The sequence below is a fragment of the Mustela nivalis genome, assembly GCF_964662115.1.
Source record: "Mustela nivalis genome assembly, chromosome: 2".
Taxonomy (NCBI): Eukaryota; Metazoa; Chordata; class Mammalia; order Carnivora; family Mustelidae; genus Mustela; species Mustela nivalis.
In genome coordinates, this window is record NC_139021.1 from 148,316,988 (window position 1) to 148,328,245 (window position 11,258).

An 11,258-nucleotide genomic window follows, 5' to 3' on the forward strand; every position below is an offset into this window, starting at 1 on the left:
AAGAAGAAGGGTAACAACGTTCAGTACTTGGGTTTCCCTCACACGCCCTGCCTGTGTGCCATCTTTACCTGCCTCAGAATATACTCCCCTATTCATACTGAGGACACTGGGACTTAGGGAGTTTGAACAGCTTTGCCTTTGAACTTTGCCCAAGGTCAAATACCTAATTAGTAGATTTTCAACACAAGATTCAAAACCTGTGCTCTTAGCCACTCCCATTGTAAAAGACAAATCCAGTTGCCCTTCTTTCTGCCTGTTCACTCATTAAGCTGGGGGCACTCGGGGCCCTGAGAATCACATCCAGCCCCGGGCTTGGTTATCAGGCGTTATGGGGGCAGGCCGTTGATCTGCTGCCTCTCTCCCGCAAGCACTGGGTATATAGCAAGTTGTCTTAGCTTCCTCACATGTAAAATGGAGATAATAATGCCTATTTTGGGGGTCTTGATGGGGATTTTGGGAGTAATTCACACAGTGCTTGGCACCCAGTAAGTGGGCACAATAATTATTATTATTGTCCTTATAATCATGATGGACCTGAGCTGCTTCTTCCTCCCTCTTAGCCCAGATTCAAAGGTGTCTTGGTTCTCATTTCAGGAGTGGGGCAAGTAGCTTAAGGGCAAGGTCAATCTGCTCAGGGCCTTTAGAGCAGGAGAGGCTCATTACTGATTACCCTTTATACATACATACATATATAAATATATATATATTATTTATATATATATAAATATTATATATTTAAGGTAAATCCAGTGAACAGTTAGTGGGAGCCCAGACTAGCAGGATTTCAGAACATCTCCTGAAAAGGGGCCTATAATAGTGCCTCACCAGCTCTGTGGTTTTTAAAAATTTCCATTTCATCACAGACTGATATTTTTGTAAAATGCAATAAAAATTAACTACGGGAAAAATGAAATAAAAAACAAACCAAGGACATTCGAAACAAAGCCTGGTCTTTATTATAAGATGCAACAGTCACAGGATAATCCTTGCAAGTTACTATAAAAGCTTGTAAATGCCTACTTTCAGTCTCTGTACTTATCTCATTAAAGACCCACACCCACCAGTTCTTAGCCCACACTCAGAACCCATTCTGGCTGAGGCAGCTCCAGTCCAGGGCTGGAACTGGGGCCCACAGAGGAAGATCAATAGGGCACCTCTTTGTTCTCCAGTGGGGATGGAAAGCCATCCAGTAGGTGCAGCCTGAGTGAAAGGCCAGTGAAGGCGAGATAAGTATTAATTGTAACAATAGCTGTCCCTGGCTGTAGGAGACACTGTCGTGGGGACTCGACATTTATCATTTCTAATACACCTCTTTCTCTGGCACCTGGCTCTGAGAAATTGGGTCTCTTCAGTTCCAGTGGTATGAGTAAGTCAGAACATGTGAAACTGCACGTACCAAGTTTCAAAAGGTGTAAGCTCCATTTCTCCTGGCCCTGAGGGTGTTGGACATTTACTGCAGTGACTGATGGAACTTTTGGGAACATAGCAGGTGACCAAAGACCTAGACTAAATGCCCCAAAGCTCGGGAGTGGGGGTTGATGCCAAAACACTGATATGAGTGCCTTACTGAAGCTGTAAGTGTTCTGGATCCCCAGGACCACAGTGATGGGCCTCTGACCATTATGTTCACCCCAGGTGCCATGGGGAAGTATTAGATGGCAGAGGTTACCATGTCACTTACGGGCTGGGCCCCTTCATTTCCAAGTTGTCCCAAGGTTGGTTGTTGTGTTATGTCATGGATTAAAGATGGCCATAAATTCCTTGACATTCTTTCCAAATGTCCCCTTTGAGTCTGGGTACGTTCTGTGATCTATTCTATCGCTTGGACCAATAGAATATGGTGGAAGTTACCCTCCACCAGTTTCCAGGCTTGGGCAGGAAGAGACTGTCAGTTTCCACCTCCTGTCTCTTGGAGTACTTGCTCTTGGAAGCCGGCCACTGCATAAGAAGTGCAACTATCCTGTGACCGCCAAACTATGAGAAGCCCAATGCCATAGAGAAAGCTTCAAGAATGAGATTCCAGGTGGAAAGAGAGGCCAGGGAGCCCTGAGGCACTAGGCATGTGTGGGAAGAACCATCTTAAAAGTGAGCCTTCTAGTCCTTCCCCCTTAGCTAATGCTTCATGGCTCACAGATAAACTGAGATTTCTGACCCATAAGATAATGCACAGAAGAAAATGGCCATTTAAAGCCACCAAACTGTTACACAGAAATCGATAAGTGGAACAAACTGGATGGATAGCTCCTAGGTGTCCCTCCAGATCTACCTTGTCTTGTCCCTGAAGACCCTCATCTTGTCCTTGATGGGAATGAACTGCATTGATGGGCTTCATACTGGGTTAGCCACTGGGAACCCTGACCAGGGAGAGGAGGGTGTGGGAGAATGAGGAGAGGCCATAATTCCCCAGGTCCTCTCTCAGAACTTCCCCAGTGTCTGCACCGGTGATGCAGTGTCTGCATCTCTACTGGGAGCCATAGTTACTCCCAGGGGAGCACTGTCTCGAGGACACTTCCCTTCTTGGATTAATCTGGCTTTCCTTCTCTCCCCTCACACTACCAGGACTAGCAGTGCCAATGGCCTCCACACTGGTGTGCTCCCCTGCACACTGGTCTTTCTAAACACCCTCATTTGAATGGGCCATACTTTTTTTGCTGGAAAGGGATTTAGGGTATGTGGGAAGAGGGACCGTCCTACCAAGACCCTGGGTGGGAGTGGCAGGAAGGAGACCAGGAGCTAGTGTTTTTCAAATACTAGAGAAAGAGAAGAACCTTGTCTACCACTGTTCACATTCTGGCCACCACAAGACAGAGTGAATTTTTGTGATTTTTTTTTTTTTTCATGAGGCCAGGAGACAAAAAAAATCTTTCTAGCTCCACTCACTCAGTTTCGAAATATTTTTAAAATTTGGTTTCTTAAATTCCATGTGAGAAGCAAGGGGATGTGGCCTGATAGTTTAAGAACATGAAGTAGAAAAGAACTTCCTCCTTTGTCTCAGTTTTCTTAGATAAAAAATGGGGGTAGTAATCATTTCCATTTTACCTTCACCTTCTGTGAAGAATTAATGATCTAGTGATAGGAATGCGCTTTCGACTAGGAAGTAGTAAACATCTTATGGATAAAACATCTGTCCTCTTCCTTATTATTGTAGTGGTACACAGCTTTGAAGATTTCTCATTCGGGTTTTAGAGTGTGAGAAAACCGAAGGGCCATGACTTGAAGTCAGATAGAATTTTGCCAAGGCATGGGTTTGACTCCCATACGCTAAGAGGCTAGTGTGGAAGGGGGAGTCATTCAGAGGGCGAGTGGCCTTAGCTGACCATTGCCATCCATCCCTCTCTCTGTTCCTCCACACCAGGCCAACTCTCTATCTCTTATGAGGAATGCTCTTCCAAGGAAGTGCTGGGTTGGGGTCTGTACACTGGAGGGTCTTGCTTAAGAGGGTAGATTTTAGGTTCTTTTTTAGCAAAATGTAGGACTTCTGGTTTAACAACTGGTGACAATGACTGCCGGGTCTGGCCATGCCCCCTCCAGGCTGGCACTCGGGACACTCCTATCAACCTCCTCCCCTCCCAGACCTGTGTGGGATGCCCTGGAGCCCAAGCCCCACTATGACCCCCAAAGAGGAAAACTGGAGAATTGCCCTGGAAACTGCCCATCTAGGAAGATGTCCTGCAGGCATGTGCTATGAGGGACCCTCCGGCAAAAAGGGAGTCATAAGCTTGCCCCTGAAGGACAGCAGCACAGATGGAAGACAGCTGAGCACGCGGCCAGGCGCCTCTCCCTCCACCCTCTGCGTGTAGGGCTTGTTAGTACCCCGAGGAAGGTCACAGCACCTGCCAGTGCATGGAGGCTCAGAGCAGCAGTGTTGCTATTCCCCCGAATACAGTTCTTGGAGGAAGGAGGGCCTGCGAGGTCCATCCGTCCCTGGGAAGCTCCGGAGTGGACTCACCACGCCCATCTCTCAGGACGATCTCGCCCTCGCCGGTGATCCAGCGGTAGCATGGGAACTCGATGTAATCTCCGTAGGGCGTCTTCAGCGTGATGTACTTCAGGTACCAGTCATCGTGGAGCCAGTATTTGCGCTTCTCGATCTTGACCAGCTGGATTTCGCCCAGTTCTTCGTCCACTGTCACATCATAGGAATCAACCTGACAGGAGAAAAAGGCAAATCAGATTGTTTGGGGGTTTCCTGAGTCTTTGTATCACCTCTTAGTTCATTTAGCTAAGACACTGTCCGAATGCCTGCCCTTGGCAAGGCTCCAATGCTGCACCTGGGAGACACACGGGGACAAATCCTGGCTCCACCTTTACGGAGACAGAGGTCTAGTGAGTGAGGGATGGATGGGGACTTTCATCACATTCAGAGTGGGACATTCTTCTGTCTGCACATGGTTCGGGCTGGAAGAGAGGAGACTCCAGGGAGGGATGCCCTCTGCTAGGCTGTGCTTGGTAAGAGTCCCCTGCAGCTGCCCCTGCTCACAATGAGGGCAGGGGGGCAGCTGGCCTTCCCGCCTTGCAGGCTGGAGAGGGCAAACTAGTCCTTGCATGCTTGGAGGCCCTTTGCATCTTACAAAAGGCTTACTGACAATTGCTATGGACCCCTACAATGACGTGAGGATGAGGGGCAGTCATGACTGTGTCACAGACAAAGATATTGAGGCTTACTAAGTCCCACTTCAGCTACTCATTGGCAGAGATGGAGTTCTAGTCTAGACCTTTCCAGTACAGCTACTCCGTGTCTCCCTTGTTCTCTGGGGAGCAAATAACTGAGCGAAAATGAAGAGCCTCAGGTATAAGAGAAGTTGCACAGATACACATCATCCTAGGGCATCCTCTGTCACTGAGCCACAGAAAGGTCAAGAAAATCAGATAAGCAGTACCCATGAGATCTGTGGGAGTGGTGGGCTGAGGTTGGTCTTGCTGCTAGAAGGTGCCACCGTAGGCCCTGTGCAGATGGCCCAACAGGTCCCTGAGCTGCTCAGTGCTTTGTGCTGCCAGGCTCCTGACTCTGGGAGATGGGCAGGCAACCCTTCCAAGGCTCTGGGGTGATCTGTGTGTCTGCAACTCTTGGTGGCAGAGGAAAAGGAAGCAAGAGAGCTCAAGCATTACATCGGGTGTTCTATATACTAGCAGGTTTGGGAAGCCCTGCACTCGGTACCCCCCACCCCCCGCCAAGGTACTTTCTAAGCCGGATTTCACCAGTCCTTGAGCTTTTTCATTGGTGGCAGAACCTAGAGTTCTCAGTGTGATAGTGAAGTAAATGGAGGGGCGAGGGATTCATCCTGCATGTGATCCCATGGTCTCTGTCTCCAACCTTCTCCCACCAAGCTGCCAGAGGAACCCCAGGGAGGACTTCCTAAGAGGAATGGGAAGTTGGGTATTTTTAGCAAACCTCTTGGCTCTGAGTGCAGTGAGCAGCTCGCATGCTGCGGTTACTGAAGATGCCAGACACTTGTGGTCAGAAAGTGGAAGTCTCTTCCCTGTGCCCTGTGGTCTGGGCCTGGGTCCTCAGAATCTTTCTGAGGACCAAGGAGCCAGTCCTCTGTGCTGGGGTGACATTTCTTGGTCCCTAACAGGTGCACAAGCATATCTGTGCTGCCAGAATGCACCCTCCTGCAAAGTGAAAGAACCCTTCTTTCCCACAGTGTGTCAGTGGGAGAGCAGAATGCATAGGTGAGGTCACAGACAGCACTGACCCCCAGGCTGCGGGACTTCAGCTGAGTAGTTTATCTGTACTGCAGGGTGCTAATCCCTTGGGAAGAAGCCAGGAAGCCCCAGGGTGCAGGAGTCCCAGTAAAGGGCTGGAGGACCCAAGGAGCTGGGAGGAGAAGAGGAAAGGAAGGACACAGCTCTTCCGGGGTGACTTCTGATGTGGAAGAGAATGGAGACCCCTGAGCGGAGGCATCAGTAGGCCAAGTGGTAAGGTTTTGGAGGTGAGGTCAATGGCGAGGGGAAGGAATGGGCAAGGCATTTATCTGTAGAGAACAGAGAGCAAGACTCCTTAGGTGGGGAATGCATATTTAGAAGGAGAGGTTAGAGCCTGGAGCTCCTTGGGCCAGAGGTGCTCAGATGCTAAAGACGGACGTGAAGTCAGGGAAACATGCAATTCCCCAGCCTTATCTCACAGAAGGGCCGTTTTCTGATTTCACTTGTTACTTTCAATGCTTTATTGGTTATATGGTTTTAAGGCTTTTGAATATTTCATCCATGTGTTAGCTGGTCACTTTTTAATTTCATCTTTATATGAGCATTTTTAGAAAGGTTTTGTTTCTGTCCCAGATCCCTGTTGTTGCTGGGACAAGAAGAGGGATCTCTCTGCTCAAGCAGAGACAGGAGAGAGACCTGAGGCCCAGCCTGGGATGCTTTTCTTGGTGGAAGCTAATGAGGGGCTGGGCAGGGAGAGGAGGATGTTGTGAAGCAGAGAAGAGGGAACTCGGGGTGGGCGGGGTACTGGAAGACAGAGCGAGAGTGAGAAATTGCAGCAGAAAAGAAGAGAGAAATGGGGGACACTGGGGCATGGTGGGGACTAGGGAGTAGAGGAAGGAAGAAAAGGAGGAACAGGAGGCAGAATCTAGGAAGAGAGGACAGAGAGGGAAGACGGGGAATATAGATAGAAGTTCATAAGGAAATGTTTATTCTTCACTAATCAGTAATTCTTATTATTGAGGAAAAGTTATCCTAGAGTGTTCTCTTCATAGAAATTAATAAGGTTAACATTCCCTGAATATATGAGGGGTACATAGAGTTGTAAGACTTGTCTATACTCACCGAATATATTCAAGGACAATATATTAAACACTTCTGTATTGTCCCTAGCTTTTCTAAGAGTGCTGTCTTGGAATGAAAGTGGCTCAAGTGACTTCCCCGAGATCTTTGGATCAAGAAAAATCATCCCATCTGCCTTGAACAGCTTTCAGGTGAAAGAAGTAAGGAAACAAATCAATTTTCCAAATTTTCCCAGCCTCAGGCCAGTCTCTGAGCTGTCTAGGTCCATGGTCTGGGCATTTCCAAGCAGGCAGTGGGGAGCTCCTGAGGGAGAGACCATTTACAGGAGCGTCTCACCTTTGGAGAACTATTCCTAGTCCTGACCCAAATCAGTATGTGGAACTCTGATGAGAATAAGTGGGGCTCTGTAACTCAAATTGTGGAGAAGAAATCAGTCCTACTGTTTTACAGAATTCTGCACAGAGGTATGTGGGTGTTGATGTGCCAAAGACCTAGAAATGACTGAACTAGCTGGTAACAGTCCTTATTGTTGTGACTGTAACTGTTGTTAACCATAATGATTCGGACACTTTTCCAAGTAAAACGGGATAGCCAATTCCTCTAGACCAAGTATCTTCTCTAAGGTTTCTTTTTCACCTTTACCCAACAGGGACAGACTGTCCTTAAAGAGCCACTGGCTGGAGAATGGGGAAGTAACACTGGGCTGTGCAAGACAAAGTGTGGAGTAACTTTGTACCAACAGGAACTTTCTCAAAAGTGGATTTTTATCAGAGCCTTTAGGACCCAGCTGATTCCTCTGCAGCCTAGCAGCCTTCCTAACTCGCCCTCTCTCACCCTCATGGAAATGTGACATGCAAACCTCTCCTGAAATTTGCTTCTGGGGCGCTCACTGAGGTGTTTAGTCATAGTGTCATTTGAATGAAATCTCAAGGGGAAATAATGAACAGAACGGTGCTTTCAGCCCTCTTCTAATGACCCTGTTATGGCCACACTGCAGTGTCTTCTTTGGGTAGACTCTGCATATGGGGCACTCTGCGCTGCACAGCATGAGCACACTGGTGTGTTTAGAGGATAATGAGGCCCACCATGGCCCCCTTACGAAGGGAAAGTAGTCTGCACTCAGTCTTCCTCCCTGAGATGTTGGGAAAACCATGAAAGAATGGAAGTAAATGAAGGTGCTTCAGAAATGGCAGAAGGTGTCATCTTCCCAAGTGGACGTCTCATTGCCCTCCCTCCTACCCCACTGTCCTCAGGCCCTGTTCCCTAATGGGGGAACCCAGACAACAAATGGTTATATTTATACTTAACACCTCGCTCTTCCTGAAGGGAGCTTGAGCTGGGCTAACATGCCGAACTTAGCTAATTGCCAAGTTGGCTAATAACATGGTTCTGAAGCTCTTGGGGGGAGGAATCAAGCCCACTCCAAGTTTGGAAATGGGGAAAGGAGTGAACTATTATTTACTTACTGCAGCCTCTACCTAAAACCTACTTCTCAAATTTTATCCCAGAAGAATTCAGTTGAACCATATGAAATTCCTGGTTTTGTTTATCAAAAATTGTCAACTCTGAGCCATTTCATATGGTTCAACCCAATAATCAACTAATTGGCGACAAGAACGTTTAGTGAAGTCTAAATCTTTCTGGCCCAGTTCCGGAGCTGGGGGGTGACAGATGGGAACATTCCCTGCACACCTACCTAAAGCGTGTTGGGACCGTCAGAATAATCATACAATGAGCACTTCCTATGCACTTGGCAGTGGACTGGGCAAGTCACTAAATGCTCGGTAAAGACCATGAGCTGCCATGCTCACTGAGAAAGCCACGGGGCTGGAATTCCTGTCCAGGTCAGCATCAGGAGCTCACTTATAAATGTGCCTGTGCATGGCCTTATATAGTACTTGGCAGCACAGATTAGCGGTACAGTAAACACTGGCTCCCTTTGCTCCCTGGACTCCCCCAGCTCCAGAGTATCTAGTGACAAGGAAGCCCTCCTTCCTCTTCTTGCTCCGCTGAGCCCTCACACCTGGGGCTCAAGTATTCTCTGGTGAATACTCTGTGGGGAGTCAGATATCTCCAGGTTGCAAAAGGCTTCTTGCTTGAGTTTTCTCGTTCTTACCCTCTAAATTCCGCTGGGGACCTGTCTGAGAATGCCAGGGACCCGGGTGTGAAGACACCTACAAGTATCACTCTGGACCAGCAGCCCCGCTTGGGCTCACGCAGATTCCTGGACCAGCTTGATGTCATCACTTTCATTTTACATTTGGGGAAACTGAGGTCCAGTGAGGAGGCAGAGTGAACTAGCAGTGGTGCCCTAATTCAACCCAGGTCTCTGAACTTCCAGACCTGTGCCTTTTCCCCAAAGCTCGAGGCTGCTCCGAGGTGCCATCTGTGCTTCACAGCAGGGCAAGGACCGCACAACCCCCCAGACCCCCACACACCACAACCTGTGGAAGGAGCCCTATGAAGTGGGGCACAAGCATGCCCACAGCACTTGCCCAGTTAAGGGACCTTTCAGAGCCTCGGAATCCTGTCTGTGAACTGGAGAGCAGACCTTGCACCTTCTCCTGGGGGAGAAGCTCCGCGCGCTGCAGACCTCACCCTGCAAGCCTCCCGCCCCGGAACTTGGGTCCCAGGCGCCCCGACGTGGTCCCGGACACTCCCTTAAACTTGGGTCCCAGGCGCCCCGACGTGGTCCCGGACACTCCCTTAGCCCGGTCCCTAACCACTCCAGCGGGTCCCGGGGGCTCCCCCGGCTCGTTCTGTGCCGCCCCGACGGGGCCGCGGGTGTCCCCAGCCCGGTCGGTCCCAGCCTCGCGCCCCTACCGCGCCGCGCTCAAAGTCGTTGTAGAAGGGCTTGTCCAGGAGGTGCTTCTCGCTGCAGCCCGCAGAACCCACGAGGCTGAGGTAGATGTAGTCGTCGGTGCCAGCGAACCACTGGCTGCCGGTGGCCACGGTGACGGTGTAGGACGGCATGGCAGAGGACGCGAACTCCAGGAGCCTCGGTGCTGCTGGTCCACGCGCGTCGGCACAGCAGCTGCCTCTTCCCCCGCCCTCCGCCAGGCCAGACCCAACCCTCCCGGGACCCAACAAGCCCGGCCCCGCCCCCTCCCGGCCCCCTCCCCGCCCTGCCCCGCCCCGCCCCTGCCGTTCGGTTGGCTCGGACTCGCGGGCGGACTTGGTAGGGGTCGCGCGTTCCTGCTTTTCACCCTATGGGCCTGGTGTCTGTTTTAGCCGCCTGGGGACTGGGGACACCTCAGCTGCCGTCCCCTCACCCTTGCATCCGTTCATTCACTCACTCAGCCTCCCATTCATTGTTCTCACCCTTCATCCTTCCTTCCTGCTTCAGCGCCACGCTCCCGGAAGCCCCTAGACGACCCCTTAAAATGAGACGTCCTGTCTACTCTCACCAGGTTCTGGTTGTGCCGGAGGCAATTGCCCATGCCATGGTTTCTTAGACTAGGGGTGCTCTGGGAGTCTACAGGGGAAAGGGGGACTCACCTGGGGACACCAGAGAGGCTTCTTGGAGGAGGCTACACCGGAGCTGATACTGAGAGTGGTATTTGGAACACAGACTTCGGGCAGCTCTGGGTTCTTCATAGGCTTGGCTGAATGTCACCTGGGCAAGCTGCACGTGGGCACCCAGGTGAGTCAGATGCCAGCCGCTCTCGGACTAGGGATTGCCGGTGTACTGCGGGAGGCGGGGCAGCCAGAGCGGGCCAGGACAAGAAAACACAAGTCTGAACACCGGGGTGTTGTCTGGAGAAGGTCAGCGGACTTTGGGGGAGGCGGGAGGCTGGGGAAGGAGTTAGGCTTCCTTAGTGATAGCTTTTCGGGGGGCAGGGGGACCACTGGCTGGAAGTCCTGGGAAAGATGTGGACTCCACAGCAAGCATGTTCCAGGCGTTATGGCTGGGAGTTGGGGAGCAGGCTGCCTGGCCCAGTAAATTGGTCGGATTTCAACAGGTGGTGGACTAAGGCCTGAAAGATGTTTGTAGAAGGCTTTGTGCCCTAGAAGGAAGCTTCCCATCGGTGGTCAGCCTTCCTACTGCTGTGACCTAATCTGATATGTCTTCTGTGTTCGCCTGCACCTACCCCAACTTTCTTTTCCATTTTCTTGGCTCGCAGCGCCGCGCCGCGCCCCCCCTCCCCCAACTTAAGAACTGGGTCTGACTGTGGTGCGCATTCGATAATGAGCTGAACTGAATTAAAATATAAGTTCGTTCCATGTCGGGTGGGTGCGTCAAGTCCCCGGCTTTGTACACTCACTGTTTGGGAGGTGCAAAAAGGCAGGCCTGAGACAGGCTCCCCATTCTGGGATGCGGGGCTCCACCTTGTGGCAAATCCTGCTTCCTCCAATATCTTGGCAGGACCACCACTCAAAGCAGAGAGGGAACCTGCTGATCCACTTTCTACAGTGGGAGATGAGGACAGTTTTCAGCCGGACTGGCTTTATTCATGGAAAGACAGGCACTGAAGGGGTTCTCTGAGCATCAAATAAGACACGGAGGAATGGTCATAGCTGAGATGCACAGG

General features: G+C 50.6%; 1 protein-coding gene across 2 annotated transcripts in view; it reads right to left on the minus strand.

The window, feature by feature from the left end:
* Positions 1–9,814, minus strand: part of ALOX5 (arachidonate 5-lipoxygenase) — a 42,707-nt gene extending 32,893 nt beyond the window's left edge. Inside the window, exons 1-2 of one of the 2 annotated variants that reach the window (XM_082718809.1) lie at positions 9,550–9,814; positions 3,950–4,148 (exon numbers count right to left, since the gene is read on the minus strand). In XM_082718809.1, coding sequence (XP_082574935.1) covers positions 3,950–4,148; positions 9,550–9,699 — 349 coding nt within the window. In that variant the 5' untranslated portion in view covers positions 9,700–9,814. The remainder of the gene's footprint in view (positions 1–3,949; positions 4,149–9,549) is intronic. The other variant, XM_082718810.1, reaches the window with a different exon arrangement.
* Between the last annotated feature and the right edge of the window lie 1,444 nt (positions 9,815–11,258).